The sequence below is a fragment of the Nerophis lumbriciformis genome, linkage group LG07 (assembly GCF_033978685.3).
Source record: "Nerophis lumbriciformis linkage group LG07, RoL_Nlum_v2.1, whole genome shotgun sequence".
NCBI lineage: Eukaryota > Metazoa > Chordata > Actinopteri > Syngnathiformes > Syngnathidae > Nerophis > Nerophis lumbriciformis.
Window position 1 is genome coordinate 26,597,501 of NC_084554.2, and position 20,101 is coordinate 26,617,601.

At 39.8% G+C, this 20,101-nt stretch overlaps 3 protein-coding genes across 3 annotated transcripts in view; 2 read left to right on the forward strand and 1 right to left on the reverse strand.

Moving 5' to 3' along the window:
• The window catches only part of bco1 (beta-carotene oxygenase 1), a 27,015-nt gene extending 14,078 nt beyond the window's left edge, over positions 1–12,937 (forward strand). Inside the window, exons 9-11 of the mRNA XM_061965561.2 lie at positions 2,721–2,815; positions 7,247–7,358; positions 12,122–12,937. Of these exons, the coding sequence (XP_061821545.1) occupies positions 2,721–2,815; positions 7,247–7,358; positions 12,122–12,276 (362 nt within the window). The 3' untranslated portion in view covers positions 12,277–12,937. The remainder of the gene's footprint in view (positions 1–2,720; positions 2,816–7,246; positions 7,359–12,121) is intronic.
• On the reverse strand, positions 12,902–20,072 carry pkia (cAMP-dependent protein kinase inhibitor alpha). The gene is made up of 5 exons (XM_061965565.1): positions 20,054–20,072; positions 19,828–19,960; positions 19,702–19,754; positions 17,348–17,534; positions 12,902–13,607 (listed from the first exon to the last, which is right to left on the reverse strand). The coding sequence occupies exons 2-5, from the start codon at positions 19,907–19,909 to the stop codon at positions 13,543–13,545; spliced, it is 387 nt and encodes a 128-aa protein (XP_061821549.1). The 5' UTR covers positions 19,910–19,960; positions 20,054–20,072; the 3' UTR covers positions 12,902–13,542.
• The window catches only part of zc2hc1a (zinc finger, C2HC-type containing 1A), a 28,349-nt gene continuing 28,104 nt past the window's right edge, over positions 19,857–20,101 (forward strand). The window contains exon 1 of the mRNA XM_061965563.2: positions 19,857–19,950. The gene's annotated coding sequence lies outside the window, so the exon portion shown is untranslated. The remainder of the gene's footprint in view (positions 19,951–20,101) is intronic.

A 20,101-nucleotide genomic window follows, 5' to 3' on the forward strand; every position in this document is an offset into this window, starting at 1 on the left:
GGTTGTCTCTTTAATTGACTGCATGGCTGCCAGCTACTCCGTGATTTGAAATTCTGCAGTTATCCCACGTAAGAAGATGAGCAGCTGGGCGGTGTCACGTACATCGCAGCTCTCATCCAAAGCCAGCGAAAAACAGTCAAAGTCGGCCGTTCTGTTCTTCAGCTGAAGCTCCAAGTTTCCAGCGATGGTCTCAACCCGCCTCGTTACAGTGCGTCGGGAGAGTGACACGTTCTCAAACGCGCCCCTCTTCTCCGGACATATCGACGCAAGAGTCCAATAAGCACTCCTTAATAAACTCTCCGTCAGAAAATGCCTTACTTTTCCTGGCGATTTTGTGAGAAATGACGAAACTTGTCCTGACGGCTGCATATCTGGGGGTGTGAAATTTGGCAAAAAGTCCTTGTTGGGTTTGCAGTTTTACCATCAACGCATCAGCCTCCCTTGTGCGCGCTTCATCAGACAGATTCCGGTATTTTTCCACGTGTTTCGTCGTGTAGTGGCGATTCAAATTATATTCTTTAAACACAGCAACCTGTGTACCACAAATTAAACACACGGCTTTACCTTTCATCTCTGTAAAGAAATATATGGCAGTCCATATCTTGATCAAGTGAAATTACTCAAGCAGAGAACAATGGTAGGGATGAATAAGCACACTGCTTTACCTTTCATCTCTGTAAAGATGGCAGTCCATATCTTGTTGAAAACACGGCATTCATCATCAACTTTTCTTTTTTTAGTGTGAGCTGACATCTCTGTGGTAACTGGGCATCACTTGTCGCTGTGCACCTTCACTCACAGGTTACACACAGACATACGCCCATAAATAACGCTTTTCAAAATAAAAGCAGCTCAGTTGTATTGCACGCACGACATAGATGTTTTTTAAATTTATTTTGTCATTTGTGATTGCCGCTGTTCACATTTACTCACAATCGCGCACGAGCATGCGTCCACACGGAAGTACTACAAATAATGCTTTTCAAAACAAAAGCAGCACCGTTGTATTGCACACTCGACATAGATACTTTTTAAAATGTATTTTGTAATTTATGATTGGCCTCACGCGGGCCGGACAGGAACGCACAAAGGGCCGGATGTGGCCCGCGGGCCGCTGAATGCCCAGGTCTGGTTTAGCGGTTAGCTTCTTGTGTTGTCCTGCTTGGTGTGTGTGTAGCAGGCTGGCCTATTCCTTTTACTCTAATCCTCCAGTGATAATGTTAGTTTAGTATTTTAGAAGCGTCTTTTAAAATACTCCGAGGAGTTTGTTGCAGCTCGCTCTTAAATTTGAGCCGGTGTTGGGGAAAGACACACAACCTCCTTTAATTTATGCAACTCCTGCATGTGTGTAACAAGGAATATGGAAATGTAATCGTGTCTCCCTGAGCGTTAATTAGTTTGGTCCAAAAGGACCGTTAAGATTCGGACAAATTATACGGCTATCTGTATTTTTTTTATCCAGCTGGCCTTCGTAATTATGACACGCTGTCACATTCACTGCTACACATACAAAACTCAGCTTGGAATAATCACAAATAAGGAAAACACAAAAGTTTGTAACAACAACATTTCACCCTCAAAAGTCCCTCCAAGTCATGCATGCTAATAACAGTTAGTGTCAGTTTGAAGTCACACGCTTTACCACGCTTCAGTGATGCAGTAATCCCCAGGCCAATATTTATCCATAAAAAACTTTTAAAAAATGAAGTAATTTATAATCCACAAAGTTGCTCTGAAGCAAATAGCATCCGCTGTCGTTGCCGTCTGATGTCACTCCATCGCGCCGCGTTTGCGTGGCATCAAAACACACCTTGCTTAAATGTTTTTTCAGTTTCTTCTGTGTCTTGACTCTGCAAACTGGACGATTGAGCATTACTCTTATTTATATAGTACACACTTCACAGACACACATCGGTAGCTGGCAACACTCAATATAGCCTTCGGTCCAATACTCAAATACGTCCGTGTGCAACATAAACACAAATAATTCCTTTTGTTACAAAACGCACACCCACCTAACTTGCTAGTTGATTGTATTAATTTATATGATATACTTGATATGATATATGACGTAAAATGTCTGAATGCCATACATAAATATTGGTTCCAGCTGAGTGTAGTTTTAATGAACAGAAACACAGTGATGGATCTATGTGGTCTTTACAAGATGATGACATAACAACTGCATTGCACCTTGCACTGCACACATGGTTGACTTGTTTAAGACTAAAAAAAGGAGGTGTTAAGACTTCCCTGCTGTGAGATGTTACATGATATTGGTGGTGTACATATAGTAAAAATAGTAATAGAGGATGCATTTTTTCCACATCTGTATTTACACCATTACATGTAATACCGCTAGGATTACCGATGAATATTGTATCATTAAGAATATCAATATTCCTTGTGAGGTCACGTCTGTTGTGTCCTTGAGCAAGACACTTCACCCTTGCTCCTGATGGGTCGTGGTTAGGGCCTTGCATGGCAGCTCCCGCCATCAGTGTGTGAATGTGTGTGTGAATGTGGAAATAGTGTCAAAGTATCCCTACTGAGGGTGCATCCCTTTTGAAGGGAATCTTTCACATTTATACAATCTATAAGGATTGTAAACACTGGGACTAAACTGTAAATATCGGCCTGTGATCTGGATCAAGTGGTCTCCGTTTGATACCATTCTTTTTCTTATCATTGCTCATCCAAGTCGCATTTTTCTCCATCAGGGTTGGAACTGCCTCGAATTAACTACGACCTGAATGGCAAGAGCCACCGCTTTGTTTACGGCAACTGTGTGGAGAAATCTGCACTGGCTAAAGAGGTACATTTGTGGTTTTGCCCTTACTTTGCAGCATGTTTGCCTTCCTTTGACTCTCCTGGGGCTTTTGAAAAAGACACATGTGAGGGCATGCATTCTTCACAGAAACATTGTGTTGCCATTTTGCATACGTTAGAATTCCACAGGGTGGAAGCTGTTAAAGCAGCGCAACTCTAGAAGTCATTCCAAACCTTCCATTAGCCTTGCCTGCTATACCCACGGGCGCTCTTCATTTGGCAAAGCAGCACACACTGCCAACACAAACAATGGGAAAAAGGAAGTCCATAAGGCTCCGGTAGTAAAGAAGCTATACTTTAAAGAGCTTCCCCTCATTCTAGCCGTATGCCCAGATCACAGCTTTGACGTCAAAGAAAGGGAAACGCGCACAAGGACGCATCTTGGTTCTGTCAACAGGATGATATTTATTCTTCCCGGTCAAAAGCCCCAACATCCTGTATTTTAAGTAACTAGTGTTTGTCTAAGCAGATCTGAATTGATAACTCATACTGTTATAGTATCTCGCAAAAGTGAATACACCCCATTACAGTACAATGGATATCCTCTAGTCTCGAGTAAGTTTGCACATTGGCAACACAGTGAAAAAAGATTGTCTTCTGGGAATGCATGAGTGCTGCCAGTACCAAGGAGCTGTGGTTCACTGAGAGATTTCTAACATTGTATTGTGACATTCTGAAAACAGAATCACAATACAATGTGACAACACACATCCATGAGATATCATGGATGTGTGTTGTCATTTTACTTAGTTTCAATAGTATTGTACCCTTAAAATATAAAATGGCTGCAATGTGAGAGGTGTACTCCCTTGTTTGAAACACTGCACAGAATCATAATCCACTCTGCAATTACCATGGTTGCTTATGCACTCTTAGATTTAATTGCAGTATTAACAATTTATGTGCGCAAATCCATGTGGCTATGTTTTTGTTTGGTAGTACGCGTGAACAGTTTATTAAAGTACTGGCAGGTTATCGACTCACACTGTAAATCTAACATAATTAATGTATTGATTTTATTAATGTTACCTCATTCAAATGAAAAAGCCTACGTTCACAATGCAGGGTACGATCCCCAATTAAAATTTTTGGGCAGGATTTTTTTTAATCCCATCTTTTTATGTTGGTATTAGGAAAAAAAAGATACTTTTATGTATGTCTAATGCGTCCGTGTAGTGACGTCAATGCACACAAAGCATGCGTCACACACAGAGCCCTTTATTTACAGAAGTAAATGCAATATCTGGGCTGTAACCATATGCAGAAGACGCTAGGTTGGATTTGACAAAAAACCTGAATTGTACGTTAACATTAAAAAAAATCATAAACCCAAAATTGTAACTTGCAGGTCTTAAAAGGGTCATGTTATGATTTTTTCTACGATTAAAACACTTCCTTGTGGTCTACATAACATGAAATTGTGGTTCTTTGGTCAAAATGTTCCATAGTGTTTCACAAGCCGTTTTCTGACCAACTCTTCATGATGCGCCGTTTTGTGGGCGTCCTTATTTACGTGCCTCCAATTTGACTGCCTCTTCTCCCCATCAGCCGTGTTGTAGTTTTTAGCGCTTCCATATGGAGTCTACTGACAGGATAAGTTTGAATTATACACAACTTTGTATTAAAAATGGCAACAGTGGAGGATGCATGTGCAAATATGAGCCAGTCTGCCCCACAACAAGAGGATAGAGATAAAAAAAGGTGCTTATTGAGCGTGGACTACAATGTCAAACTTGCGCAAAGCACTTTGGGTAACTTTATACCATATATGGATAATCCGAAAAACGTCCCAGGACAGTACAAATTCTAAACGGCTTGTTTAGAGGAAGTATTTTTTTTTTAATGAATATCTCCGCAATGCCTCCACGGTTTGATTTCAAATTTTCGGGACTTATGCAGATCCCAAATACACAACAGCAAGTACCATCAGGTAAGAAAAGTTGGTTTTGCATAATAGGACCCCTTTAAGTGAAATGCTACTTTTTGTTTTTTAGTACTTGAGTCATTTTGGCTATCCAGGCGATCCAGGTTTTTGCACTTCCGATCCGATACCGATGTTGTTTTTGCACTTCCGATCCGATACCGATACTGGCCTATCCGAGCATGTATTAAAGTTTAAAGTTATTTAGCCTACTTAGTTGTCAGATTCATGTTGAAAAGGGTTTTAGTACTCTTGACTCTAGCCAGCTGAATTAGGGGAGTTTGAATACTACACAATGGTTGGTAACAAGAAACTGACCTGTTTATTCAAGGATAAACACAAAATAGACAAAATTATACATGACAAACAGAAATGGCATCATTGAACTAGGGCTGGGCGATATAGCCTTTTTTTAATATCGCAATATTTTAAGGCCATATCGCGATACACCATATATATCTGGATATTTTGCCTTAGCCTTGAATGAACACTTGATGCATATAATCACAGCAGTATGATGATTCTATGTGTCTACATTAAAACATTCTTCTTCATACTGCATTAATATATGCCACTTTTAAACTTTCATGCAGAGAAGGAAATCACAACTAAAAAAATCACTATTTTATTCATACGGTGTTGATCTGGAAATATTTGACTCGGCATTTTGATGGTGTGGGCGTGTGGCACCGATGTTGACGTGCTGCTACATATTAGCAGTAATGCTACTTTTATAGCAACACTTTTGCTCCACACTTGACAAATTACGGTTGTCTGTTCGACGTCTTCCCACTTAAAGCCAAACCACCGCCAGACGGTGGACCCCCTGCTGTTTTTTGGGGGAATTAATTAATTCTTCCTTCATTCGATTATCATTCGCACGGCTGCGCTAGCATCACAGCTAAGGTTAGCCATGCTGCTACCTCTCTGCTCAGGGAGGAGTATACTCCAATATCACCATATAGTCATTTTATATATCGCACAGATACAGCTGACATTTTTACGGGTATCTTTTAATTCACATGGCCGTCTTAACGGTTAGGACACAGACCTGTGGATGTGTTGAAGGTGTGCTGGAAAATACGGAACGGAAATTAGGGAGCAGCATAAAAGTGGAATGTATTATTCAAATCGGTGCATTGGAAAACACGGACAGGAAATTCTTTATAAACTGGATCGGGATCGGCATTTTCCCATGCCTTGCCGATCCGCATTTTTTGGCAAATATCGGCGGCCGATCCGATCCAAATCTTGGATCGGGACATCCCTACTTCAAACTGCCTACATTGGATTTTTTTGTTAAATTCGATTTTCTTATGTAGTCTTTCAAATTACAAAAAAGTTAATTTCTAATGTGAAGGGAATGGTTACCTATAGTATCACGCATGTGTAACGGAAGCCAGCCAGTGTGGCTGGGCCATGTGTACATTCGTAAACGATATTGGATCAATACCTATCTTCCGGAAGGCAAACTTGCAGAGCACAGATCGATATACCTTTATATTTAAGAATATAAATCGATGTATTGATATATCGATCAATCGTTACACCCCTACTGTCTACACATTTCTCGTATTGTTAACATTATAAATGTTAGTATCTACATTTTTTTTTTTTTTTTTTTTTTTTTTACAAAGTATTAAGTCATTGTGTTGGACTGACAAATGGAAAATTACATCATTGGTCATTAGGGCTGGGCAATATATCGATATATTTTTAAACAACATATGAATTAAGAAAATATCGTAATATCGATATAATTTATTTCACGTTAAAATGACCTAACACTGCTTATTTGTTGTGTTCCTTGTTCTCCCCTGTATCCCACTTCCTCTCAACACTCCATGGGCTACTAAACCCCTCCCCTTCCTCCTTCCAAGACGTGTTTGCACGTATAAGAACATTAATGATTGGTTGGTTGTTTACAATCATGAGTCATGATTGGTTGAGATTAAGGCAAAACATTTAGGACAGGCCAATATCGAGATACGTATAGAATATCGAGTTTAAGTAAAAATATATCGAGATATACTTTTTAGTCCATATCGCCCTGCCCTATTGGTCATAGATCGATAATTTTGACGAAACCTGTTATGTTTGACTTTGAGTATTTTCAGCACAAAACTAAATGTATTGAACAGCTCTTATCAGTATGCAGTACGTGGCCTGTAACTAGGACATAGATGACAACATAAGATGTTCTCTTTAAAGGGTATTTTGCCTATCATTCACGACCTCTATGTAAGACAAGAACACATGTCTTCCTTTTTTTCATACATTGTAAATTGTTAAATACAGCAAGTATGAGGATTGTGAATGATAGATGCAATTTCAAAAAAAGTGCAGTTCCCCTTTAACTCACGTCGTGAGTCAAAACTTTGCTATAGAAATATCAACACTAGTTTTCTTTCAATATAGCTAGCAAACCATTGGGGGAACAACACACAATAGTCAAAGCATGCATTTTAAGTGTTTTAATGTCATCTTTTTCTGTAGATTTGCAAGTTTGACGTAGAAACCAAGCAAATGTTGACCTGGAGCGAAGACAACTGCTGGCCGTCTGAGCCGTTGTTTGTCCCAAGACCGAATGGCGAGACAGAGGATGACGGTAAGCGTTCTAGTGTGCAGAATTGAGAATGTCTCCCACTTTACAATTCCATTCCATCCATCCATAGTAAATAAATGCAATAAAAAATCTGCTTACAATGGAGCCTATGGGAGCCACTCTATTAATGTCAATGTAAAGCCCTTAAAAAACATCCAAACACCTCCATTAAGGTTTTATATACATGATGTAAGTATATATGTAATGTAATAACAGGCACATGTATAATCTCTTTTGATAATTTTAAGCATACGCAGCGCATTAATTTAAAAAACGCATCATAACGTTCCCCTGTTTTTTCTGATTACTGATTTCTGCTCGCTGCAAACTTTGAGGCCAACCAACATAATAAAGCATTACTTACTGTACAATGTTTGTGGTCATTAGGATGCCGACTGCTAGGATGTTCATATATTCACGTTTAGATGAAGAATGACTCAGAATCCTCGCGAAGAAAAGGGGGTGGAACCAAGTGTCTTTTGGGGCTTTTTTTTTTTGCCTTTTCGAGGTCTAAATTGGCTGTCAAGTGTACCTACTTGTAGGAATACATCCTTGTCCTTCTACTATCCAGGTGAGAGGCATGCTTTATGATATAGAATAAAGTTTGACGAGCATGGAAACGAGGAAGCTGCTCATCAGTAAACCATGTCAACGTTGACACACTTGCTCATGATGACGCCGCCGCTATAAATAGTTTGTCTTAGCGCTTATAATAACAATGTCACTTATATTTAAATCATGAAATGTAAATGGAGTATTGTTGGTGGTTTTTGGATGGTTATTTATTGGATTTTATGGGTGGTATAGAGGACCTCCCATCAGAGTTAGAGTTAGAATACATTAAAAAAAAATACATCTGTCATATCTTTGATTGTCAATGATTGCAAACGGTAGGCAAGATGTTAAAAAAAAGTGTAGTTCCCCTTGAAACGTGAATTGAGATTGCAAACAGGAAGCAGATTTGCAATTCTAATTCAAACTGAAGGTAGTAGAACTGAAATACCAATTGATGATTTAGTTTTATTTAAGAATCATGCTTTAGAGTAATGTATATTAAATACATACCTACTACACTTATTTCAAATAAACTATATTGCTATCTACCTCTTGTACAAATTATATTCATTTTAGCAAATATATTCCATTGACAATTAAGAATAAAAGCATCTTCTATAAAACCGCTAACATTTGTAGGTATAAAACTAAAAGTAACTAAAACTGTTACTTGGCAAAGTTGGCCCTATCTTGTTAGCATGCTAATATTTTAGCCAATTCTGGTACAAATTCATGTCATCGATATTCTTGCTGGCACTAGCACGTTAACATGTTAAATGGTATTATCATGCTAAGTTGTAACATGCTATCATTTTAGCCAATTTTGGTGTATAACTAAGTCATGGACCGAGTCCTGGTGAGACGACGGAGGAGCCCGGCCGGGAGACACCCCACAGTGCCCAGAACCTCCATGTGATAAACCCTCCAGCTCCCAGCAAAGTAATTAAGCAGCCTCGTATCAAGTGGCCTCCTGCAAGCCAACACAAAATGTGGCACAAATTCGACGAGCACACAGCCAGAATCATTGAATCAATAGCCAAAGGGGATGTCGACAGACGGCTTCAGACCATGACCACCATCATTGTTTCTTATGGAGCAGAGGTTCGGTGTGGAAGAGGACAAGCCCATCAGTTCCAACTACACCATGAACCGAAGGGCAGAACAGATCCATCAACTGCGGCAGGAGCTCCGGTCCCTGGCAAGGCAGTAAAAGGCAGCATCTGAGGAGGAGAAGGCGCTAAACTCCGGAACATCATCAGGAAGAAACTGACGACCCTACGTAGAGCTGAATGGCACAGGAGGCGCAGGAGAGAGAGAGCCAGAAAGCGAACTACATTCATAGCTAATCCATTTGGATTTATCAAACAGCTGTTGGGGCAGAAGCGCAGTGGGCGTCTAGTTTGCTCCAAAGAAGAAGTTAACAACTTCTTGAAAAACAACCTGAGCGACCCTGAAAAAGAGAAAGAGCTAGGGCCCCTCAGTGCCTTATTGGACATACCATCTCCCACTGTCAATTTCATCACCAGTGAGCCCACCTGGAAGGAAATCCAGGAGGTTGTTACTGCAGCCAGAGCCAGTTCAGCTCCAGGACCCAGTGGAGTACCCTACAAGGTGTACAAGCGATGCCCGTAACTCCTTAGAATCCTTTGGAGGATCCTGCGAGTGATTTGGCGTAGAGGAACTGTTGCAGACCAGTGGAGGCAGGCTGAGGGTGTTTGGATACCTAAAGAAGAGAATTCCATCAAGCTGGAGCAGTTCAGTTCAGATCTTTTTCAGCATCCTTTCCAGAAGGTTGACTGACTTCCTCCTCAAGAATGCCTACATTGACACCTCGGTCCAGAAAGGTGGAATCCCAGGTGTGTCAGGATGCCTGGAACATACCGGTGTAGTTTCCAGGCTGATCAGGGAGGCGCGGGAGGGTAAGGGAGACCTTGCTGTGCTTTGGCTTGACCTTGCCAATGCGCTCGGCTCCATACCCCACAAGCTCGTGGAGACTACCCTGGACCGACACCATGTACCCAAGAAGATCAAAGACCTCATCCTGAATTACTACGGGAACTTCAGGCTCAGGGTCACTTCCGGGAGCATAACATCAGATTGGCACAGGCTTGAAAAAGGCATTATAACTGGGTGTACAATCTCAGTTTGCCTCTTTGCCCTAGCCATGAACATGGTAGTCAAGGCAACTGAAACGGAATGCAGAGGCCCTCTGTCGAAGTCTGGAACTCGACAGCCCCCCCCATCAGAGTCTTTATGGATAATCTCACTGTCACATTTATATCAGTGCCCGGCGCAAGATGGATACTCCAGGGCCTGGAAAAGCTCATCTCCTGGGCAAGAATGAGCTTTAAACCAACTAAATCCAGGTCGATGGTTCTGAAGAAGGGAAAATTGGCAGACAAGTTCCGCTTCTTCGTGGATGGCACAGCAATCCCATCTATCACAGAGAAACCGGTCAAGAGCCTGGGCAAGGTCTTCGACTGTAGTCTCAGGGATACTGCAGCTATCCAAACGACCATCAAGGAACTGGAGACGTGGTTATCGGCTGTAGAGAAGTCTGGCTTACCTGGCCGGTTTAAGGCGTGGATTTACCAGCATGGCGTCTTACCCCGGATACTCTGGCCTCTGTTGTTGTATGAGGTTCCTCTGTCAACAGTGGAGACTCTGGAGAGGAAGATCAGCAGCTACCTCCGCCGATGGATGAGCTTTCCACGCAGCCTGTGCAGCACAGCACTGTATGGGAAGACAACAAGCTCCAGCTCCCTTTCAGTAGCCTGGAGGAGGAGTTCAGGGTCTCTCGCACTCGAGAGGCTGCTCTAAAGCTCTGAGGGAGGGCCGCTACCGCTGGCAGCACGACCAAGTGCTGAAGACCGTTGCTGAAGCCATAGCTAAAGCCGTGGCCAAAAACAACAGCAGCAAGCAACAACTTGGCAAGAGGAGAATTGCTTTTATCAGGGCTGGAGAGCAGCCACAGTCACAGCCCAAACCAGCAGCCGGGCTCCTCACCTCAGCATTGGACTGGGATCTTCGAGTGGACTTGGGCAAGCAGCTCAAGTTTCCAGACTACGTCACAACAACTTCGTTGAGGCCAGACATCTTGCTTACATCAGTATCTTCACAGCAGGTGCTACTGATAGAGCTGACAGTTCCTTGGGAGGATCGCATAGAGGAGGCAAACGAGCGGTCAAAGTACCAGAAGCTTTGCGAGCGGCACTCAAAGGTAGTGCCTTTAAGGCACGCCCCCAATATTGTTGTCTGGGTGGAAATCGGGAGAATTAGGGAGAATGGTTGCCCCGGGAGATTTCCGGGAGGGGCACTGAATTTCGGGAGTCTCCCGGGTAAATCGGTAGGGTTGGCAAGTATGTCAATCAATCCACTCCTTCGCTCTCTCGCTCTCTGCCCCTCCCTCACGAATGCTGCTGCATGCGCACATCTTCACAATTTGTTTTGTTTTTAACCCCTTCTTAACCCTGGACGTACATTGAAAATACACGCAACCCTGACTCAAAATGCCGGACATTTGAGGCATTTAAGAAACCCCGCCCGGACAGCCCCGCAAAAGAGGACATGTCCGGGGAAAAGAGGACACTTGGTCAGTCTAGTTTATTGGTGGTATTTTGTTAGCATGGTAAATGTTAGCACACTAAGTGTTAGGATGTCAACATTTTACCCAATTTCTAAGTATAAAACTAAAAGTCATGAATATTGTTACTTTGCTTTTTCTTGCTAACAAGCTAAGTGTTAGCATGTTATCAGTTTACCCATTTTGGAGGTATAAAACTAAGTTATGGATATTGTTAATTTTAAATTAGGAAAAAAGTTGGAAACATACTTTAAAACCAGGGGAATTTGTTGATTAATTTTACTGTTTTTAAATATGTTTTAGCATTGAAGCTAAAACCTATGTGAAACATGACAAATTCTTTCTTTGGCTTAGCTTTAAGGAATTTCTGTTAATTGCAATGCATTTAATTCCATTTCCTGTATTTCCAATTAGTTCAATTCCTAAAATTAATTTAAAATTTAAAATCCAAATTCAGAACTTTGCACAATCCGGACACATACACATTAGTTCATGTTCACATAATACATATACTTTAGGTGCTACAAACCACAATTAAATGAATACCAGTTCACACAATACACACACTTTGTAAAGTTTATGACAGGATTTCTGACATTTTTATATATCTTGTTTGTCATGTTTGCAGGCGTGGTGTTAACATCTGTGATCAACAACAATCCCGACCAGTTGAACTTCATCTTGGTTCTAGATGGCAAAACATTCAAGGAGGTCGCCCGCGGGTACGTGAAGACTGAGCTCCATAAAGACGTACATGGGTTTTTTATCCCTCATGGAAATTAATCTTTCATTGTACACATGAAATATATTTAGCAATTACAAAAAACACACTGACATTGGAGAAGTGTGCCAACAAAGAAATGTAACACAACATACACTCCAGTATAGCTGAGACTTGTAGCTTATTCGTATATCATAAACTGTATTATAATAATACCCACTCTTTTTTTGTGCTATTTTGTTTAGAACAATCTTTAGTTTCAACCAAAAGTATGAATAAATCCATTATATGGGGAAGTCATCCATGTGAAATATTTTATCATGTTGGTCTTTAACCTTTTGTCTTTGTATCACACTGTACAAGTTTAGCTTCCATAAATAAGTTCAACACCGCTTAGAATAATGTTTTCAGTCAAAAAAGGGGCTATATATTGCTTCACAGTCACCTGCTATACAGTTTAAAACGTGTACGTCTGAGATTAAAGGAAAATCTTTACTCCTATCTGTAAATGATATCGGCTTGTATATTAAATAAAATGTGACTGTACTTCAAAACAGAACGCCATCATTTGAGAGTTAGTTTGAGAAATAAAGAAATAGAGAACTGAATAAAAAGTGTTTTAAAATAGTAAATTAAAAAAAGCAATACATGTTTATTTTTGAATGAACACTCAAAGCCAGTCAAATGTTTAGTCATCCTGTCCAATTTATTTTCTCATCCAAACTACAAAAAGACATATATAAAAAGTTTGTAAATTGTACATCAATGCTGGAATTACTTCTTGGCTCTTGTAAACATACATTAAATTCATCTGCGATTATACTCATGCTTTTGTATCAAATGCACATTTGTTTTATTTTTCTAAATGGCAGTGTGTTAATAGATGTACTGCATTTATCATATAAAATCAGGTGCAGTATTCACAAAAATGCAGAAGTGATAGGAATAAATTAAAACTATACAGATGATGATGCACATTAGCAACAATAAATATTCATAGCTGTATTCAGTGCACAGTGCACATTGTTCCCATACAGTGAACACAATATTAGACAAACAGTGCTGCCTTCTTCAGGCCATTTGTATGAAACGCAGCTTCTGGGAAGGACATTGTGTTACAGTTTTGGGGAATTATACATGGCGGCGTCCAATCATGATCCTGGAATCCTGGAGGGGCGTTAAGGTCTGTGCTAATGACCCCTCACCCCTTCTCTGAACTGACCCTGTGTCAGCTCCGAGTATAAAAATGAGCTCAGGGAGGAGCTGGAAATGCAAATGTGGTTGCCATAGCAACAATGACTTCCTCATGGCGGTATAGCGTTTATTTTTTACTGGCTGTCCTCGTCTTTAGATGAAGACGACTTGCTTTTCTCAGAGTCTTCACCTTTGTCAGCTGGGGAGACAGATGGACAAGTTAGTCAGCTGAGTGTTTTATTTTGGAGGTCAAGCCCTGTGCTTGTTTTCCTTTTTTTAAATTTTCTATTGGAAATACATAATTAAAGAATTCATTAGTTTGTATTGGATGTGACTCGTCCTCTGAATGTTCTGAACTCCTGTTTCTATTCAACTGTTGTATGGAGCAGAATATGTAATGCGCCCCCGAAGAACAAACTAGGTCTGTGGTTCCCAAACTTTTTTTTTTACCACCTCAGAAAAAACGTGGCTTTCCAAGTTAAACCATAATGACCAACATTAAAATACAGTAACATATACACAGAAACATTGTAATGGCCATAGGGGTCCATCGAGGCGTATATATATAATGAATATTGCCAGTCAGTTAACTTGTGCTCAGCTGGGAAAATAAATATATATATATACTTATTATGTCATCCATTTACTTATTATAAACTGTTACAGGCGTATCAAATAATCATATTAATATTAAAAATGTAACTTAATGATATGTGGGGATATAAAAGGCATCCGGTGCTAACAGACCGGGCGGAAGCGGAAATTGACGTCATAAACCACCTCGGAGCACCTGTCAGACCCGGCGTTTTTGCTACGGAGCCACTTCATGGGAGCATCCTAATTTTTTACCTTTTTTTGTGGACTTTCCATTGGCCTGTGGAGAACCGGCACAACAGACTTTTTTTCCAGGAGGACTTTGAGTTGGATGCGCAGACGCGGTGCCGTGAGTACGCAGTTGCGGCTTCCAAACATTTGATCGCTTGCCCGTACGTGCATGCCTCGATGTGCATGTCACGTACGTAACTTTGGGGACTTTGGGGAAATATATGTGTTATATGAACTTTGGGAAGGTGAAAGGTACTTTGGGCTGTGGGATTGAGTGTTTTGTGCGGGTGTGTGGTTTAACGGGAGGGGGGAGGTATTTGTAATGCGGGATTAATTTGTGGCATATTAAATACGAGCCTGATCGTATTGTGGCTAATAGTTATACATGTCTTGTGTTTATTTACTGTATTGATCATTCCCAGCTGAATATCAGGTCCCACCCCTGACTCCTTAATTGCGTTGTGGCAGAGACACCCGGAGAACTTGGGTGCGTTTGTTACAACATATACAAATAATAGCAGAAGAAATGAACAAGTTAAAGAGATGGTTTGACAAAAACAAGACTATCTTTAAATCTCATCCATCCATCTTCTTCCGCTTATCCGAGGTCGGGTCGCGGGGGCAGCAGCCTAAGCAGGGAAGCCCAGACTTTCCTCTCCCCAGCCACTTCGTCCAGCTCTTCCTGTGGGACCCCGAGGAGTTCCCAGGCCAGCCGGGAGACATAAACTTCCCAACGTGTCCTGGGTCTTCCCCGCGGCCTCCTACCGGTCGGACGTGCCCTAAACACCTCCCTAGGGAGGCGTTCGAGTGGCATCCTGACCAGATGCCCGAACCACCTCATCTGGCTCGTCTCGATGTGGAGGAGCAGCGGCTTTACTTTGAGCTCCCCCCGGATGGCAGAGCTTCTCACCCAATCTCTAAGTCTCAGTAAAACTAAAATGATGCTATTTGGTAACAGTAGAAGAGACAGTCAAACACAAATACAAATAGACAGAAAAAGAGTAAAATAAACCACATTTTGGGTGTAGTATATAAGAAAGTGAAGTGTACATTTTATAAATACACAACAAAGTGGCAAGAAATACGTCAATTAATAAAGCAAAATATGTTCTGGACCAAAACTCACTCCATAATCTCTACTGCTCACCAGTCTTACCATATTTGAGTTATTGTGTGTAAATAACTACAAAAGTACACTCATTTACTTACCATATAATAAAAAAGAAAGATCAGTTATAATACTACATAATGAGTGATACATACAGTAATTACAACTACATTGGAGGCAGCCACCACACTTGGCATACTTCACACACAAGTTATAATTTCTCTGTGATTGTTGGTCCAAAGCTAATGAAGATTTTGACAAAGTGAGGGTAATAAGTTATTTTTTTGGTCGTTCTGTGTATTTTTTTTAACGTTTATTGCGCCGTCGGGTGCATGTGAAAGTGCCTGCTGGTCACCAAACACTGCAGGAATGTATCAACGCAGTGCGTCAAATATGGTCGCAAAATTATATTTTCACAAAATAAAAGAATGTTCATTTGTAAATGTATGAGCTGGAGTATGTGTAGAACTATATATAGACGTATTATTTTGGTTTATTTTGTCAGAAAAACTAACGTCAAAACGACAGCAATTGCATGCATCCGGGCCCAGCTGCACATGTCCTTGGTAGCAGTCATGGCGCCTGTTGTTTACTTGGCCATACTCTCTATATACACGACTCTGGAGCTGGTGAATCAACAGCGCCTCTGCTGGTTGCAGCCAACCAGCACACCCACTTCCTGTCTGTCAAGAAGCGTTTGGACTTTGAATTATGACAACATGGCTGCTTTTATTACATGCGTTTTTGCAAGCTAGTCATCGTATGGACTTTGGTCTGGTTCATATCACAATGTTTGCACTTTTTTAGGGACACTCAATGAGACAGGAGCTAAAGCCAGATTTTAAAAAAACAATCAATTATTGGAAAATGATAACTGCTCAGTGAGAAGCTAAAACTGTAGCGTCTATTTTTGGCAGCAGATTGTTATTGTTTATTATAAAAATACATTGAACTCTTTACTATTGATGGACAATTATTACAACTATGTATACACAATACAATTAACAGTAAAAAATCAGCACAGTGCTGTTACAAATAGTCTTTGATGTGATCTATTTTTAAAAAAATATTTGTTGTTAAATCCCTACAATGTGCTCTGTGTCAGCATGAACACCATGTGCTTATATTTCATGTATTTGCTATTTTGTGCTAGAAACTACTTTCAGTCCTGTCATCGTCGCCATAGCAACCTTGTTTGTTGTTATACTTGTATGCCAGATAATAATAATTAAAGTGTTCACTGCACTCTGTGAACTTCTTTATTTTTACTTGTTTGACACTTTAAACATTTTTTAAATTGTGCATAAAAACTATTTTACTCACGGAGCTGACATTTTACTCAAGGACTGTATTTTCATTACCGCTTCCTCCTCAATCTTAAAGACCAGGGCGAGTTGGCACCATTGTCCTGGCAGGCGCACCGGCTATTATTCACCTTGTCTTTATTACATGCATGGATGTGCTATGACTGCGATGAGGTGGCGACTTGTCCAGGGTGTACCCCGCCTTCCGCCCGATTGTAGCTGAGATAGGCTCCCGTGACCCCAAAGGGAATAAGCGGTAGAAAACGGTGGATGGATGTGCTATGACTTAACGGATTCTTAAACAGCCCCTCCAAAATCGGAAGTTTCTTTAAAAAGCAGAACAGGATAAGGTGGTGTCAAAAAATAAAGACAAAAACATGATGATGATGATAATCATAGAATGTATTTTTTGTGTGAAGAAAAAAAAAAAATCATCCAGCAAATTGACGATCATGATTCTTAGCAAAAAAAAAAAAAGATGGGGATTTGAACTTCTTTTTTTTTTAAGAATCATGAAGCCCTACTACATTACAGTTGGGCTGCATGATCCTGCAAACAAAAAGTGTATAATAACTGTACACTTAATGCGGTTTTGCGATGGCCACAGTTTGACTCTGGAACAGAACATTTTGATTTCCATTATATGTGATGAGAAGAAATTTGAAATGCAAACATCACAACAACGTGATCACCTTGTCTCACCTGGTTTGTTGATGTTGAGCTGCGTCAGGCTCGCCGAAAAGTCCGCGGGTCCCGGCTCCCCGGGGGCCGCTGGGATGTCGTGGATGGCGTTCCTTCGGCCGGATCGTCGAGAGGCGATGAAGTCCTCATAAGTCGCCTCCACATCCGTCATGTCTGCCACGCCACACCATGACAGGGCCTGCGCTTCCTAAATGTGTCAATATGGGTAAGACTGTAGAAATGCAAAAATGATTATTGGCTCTCTAATACAAAGGAGAAGGATAAGGCCTCATTAAATGTGGATGTTTTTAGCCTTCTTATGCAATATTCATTGGTCAGTTTTCATAATTTAGACTTGCTGGCACTCATGACGTAGTCTGTTTTGCTGTGTGTGTGTCAGGGAGAAACCGCCTGGCCGTAACTTAAAAGCCAAACCAACATGTTGGCTATACAAATGGAGGAAAATGGTCCCTATGTGATGTCATGATGTCTATCTCCATTTTTGTTTATTCTTTATGAAACCATAATTGGTAACTTGCAAGGAGCCAATCACACCAAAATATGATGAAAAATGTATCAAATGAAAAATATAACCTCATTGTAGTGACATCATTGTAACTAAATATGAAAATAGCTCTTTCAAAGGTAAAATCCTTAGTGTTCCAATAGGTCTGATTTTAATTTTTTTTAAATATTTAAATAAGCGCCTGTAAGGTGTACGTACACCTTATCGATTGATTAATTTCAAGTTATAAAATATATTGTCATAATTTGTTAAAGGGTATTGATATTTGCACCTAATCTTTGTTCACTACTTACTTACGCTAACCTAATCAACTAAAAATAATGAAAAAAAGTATATATGAATATGCTTTAACAAATTAAATATTGTGAAATGATTGTTATAATAAAATGCCACAATATTAATAGAGTCAAAAGCAAAGTCTTAAAATATATTCCAATAAATGTTTTTAATTGTTTTATATTTGATACTATATATTAAGTCTACACTCCCTGATTGATTGATTTCAAGATATGGATTTTATATTTTGTTTTTATTTGTGACCTCAAAAGTTTTTAAATATTTTTAACCAATCTTTGTTCAGGGAATGCATTCTTATTTGCTGCAAGCAATCTCACTACTTACGCCTATTTAATCAGCAAAACAACTATATTTTAAAAAGTATATTTTAATATTTTTGTAAAATATTAAATATGGTGAAATGATTGTTATAACATGCAACAATAATAATAAAAAGTCAAAAGCAAAGTTGTGAAATGTATTCAATAGATGGAATTAAAAAAACAAACTATTTTATATTATAAGGTCTATACTTCCGATTGATTAACTTCACAATATGGATATTTCTTTGTTTTATTCATGAGGTCATAATGTTATTGATACTCTTACCCAGGAAATAAAAAGGTTACTTGTTACTAACGATTTCACTACAGTACTTACCCAATTAGCTAAAAACAAAAATATTCAAAATAAATATGTCTAAATATTTTAAAAGACCTACTGTAAAATATGGTGATATTATGGTTATACCAATAAAATACAATAGCAACATAGAGTCAAAAGCAATGTCTCCGTTTTTTATTTTTAGCGATTTGATATATTATACATAAAGTCAGTTAAAAACAATAATAATATTTAATATACATATCTAAATTTGGTCTTTGACAATAGTGGTTTCATAAAATCTGTCAATTGTGGTCGATTAATAACATTAATAGAGTTTTAATATTTGTCCAACACGTAGAGAGGGGCCAAATATCATTGATAAAGATAAAATACGAAGGTTTACATGCAATGTGCACAAATGGATTGCCATAATAAAGCGACATGTTCCAAAAAGGCCCTCCCGGTGCCAGCAAACGCGTTGCCTACATTGCATTCCTTTACATCTCAAAAAAACATCCTGGAATTATCTCTTACCTGTTAAGGTCTAAAAACCTCATAAATAATCACAAAAAGGGGTAAACTACTTCAGGTGGCATTTTCTTGTCGCGATCTCAAAATAGGTTTATTCACGTTAAGGCAACAAATTAATGATCACGTATTTCCGGTTGGCGTTTCAAGATAAAGTTAAACAACATGGTTTGATCGTTGACAACCAGTTGGCGCACAGTGCAGTCAATGTGTGAGGGAGAAAGAGAAGAGGGATCCCTTTGTTAGCGTTTCCCTCACATAATCTGCTTGTCTGTTACTCCATTGAGAAGACACATATGTGCTCAACATGGCGCACAGCAAGACAGAGGGTGCCTTTTGTGCATATTTATATATTAGGTAAACAATGGTTGCTTTTTCCACAGTAGGGATTCCACAAATAACAATCATGCATCCATATGTAGAATTGCCAAAAAATAACCTTATTGTGATATTCCAGTTTACAAATAGCGGTTTCCTCCCACGCTCCACCTGCTGGTCAGTGTGCAAAGGACATGAGCAGCAGCAACCAATTGAAGGCTGGGATGATGACATGTTGAGTTCTCACACAGGCCAGTTGCCATTGGAAGCCAAAGATCACTTCCACCTAGATAGTTCCCCCTGCCGCTTGCGTCAAAACTGTTTCTCATATACCGGCACGTCAAACTGGATATTTAATGTATACATCAAGGTACAGTAACCTACAAAACAATTAAATTCATACAATACGCATGTAAATATTACCTATTAGTTCCCCCGAAGGAACATGCTATGTATAAAACTATTATATTTACCCACTAGCTTCACTTGTATACGACGTTCACTTCATATTTGGCTCGACA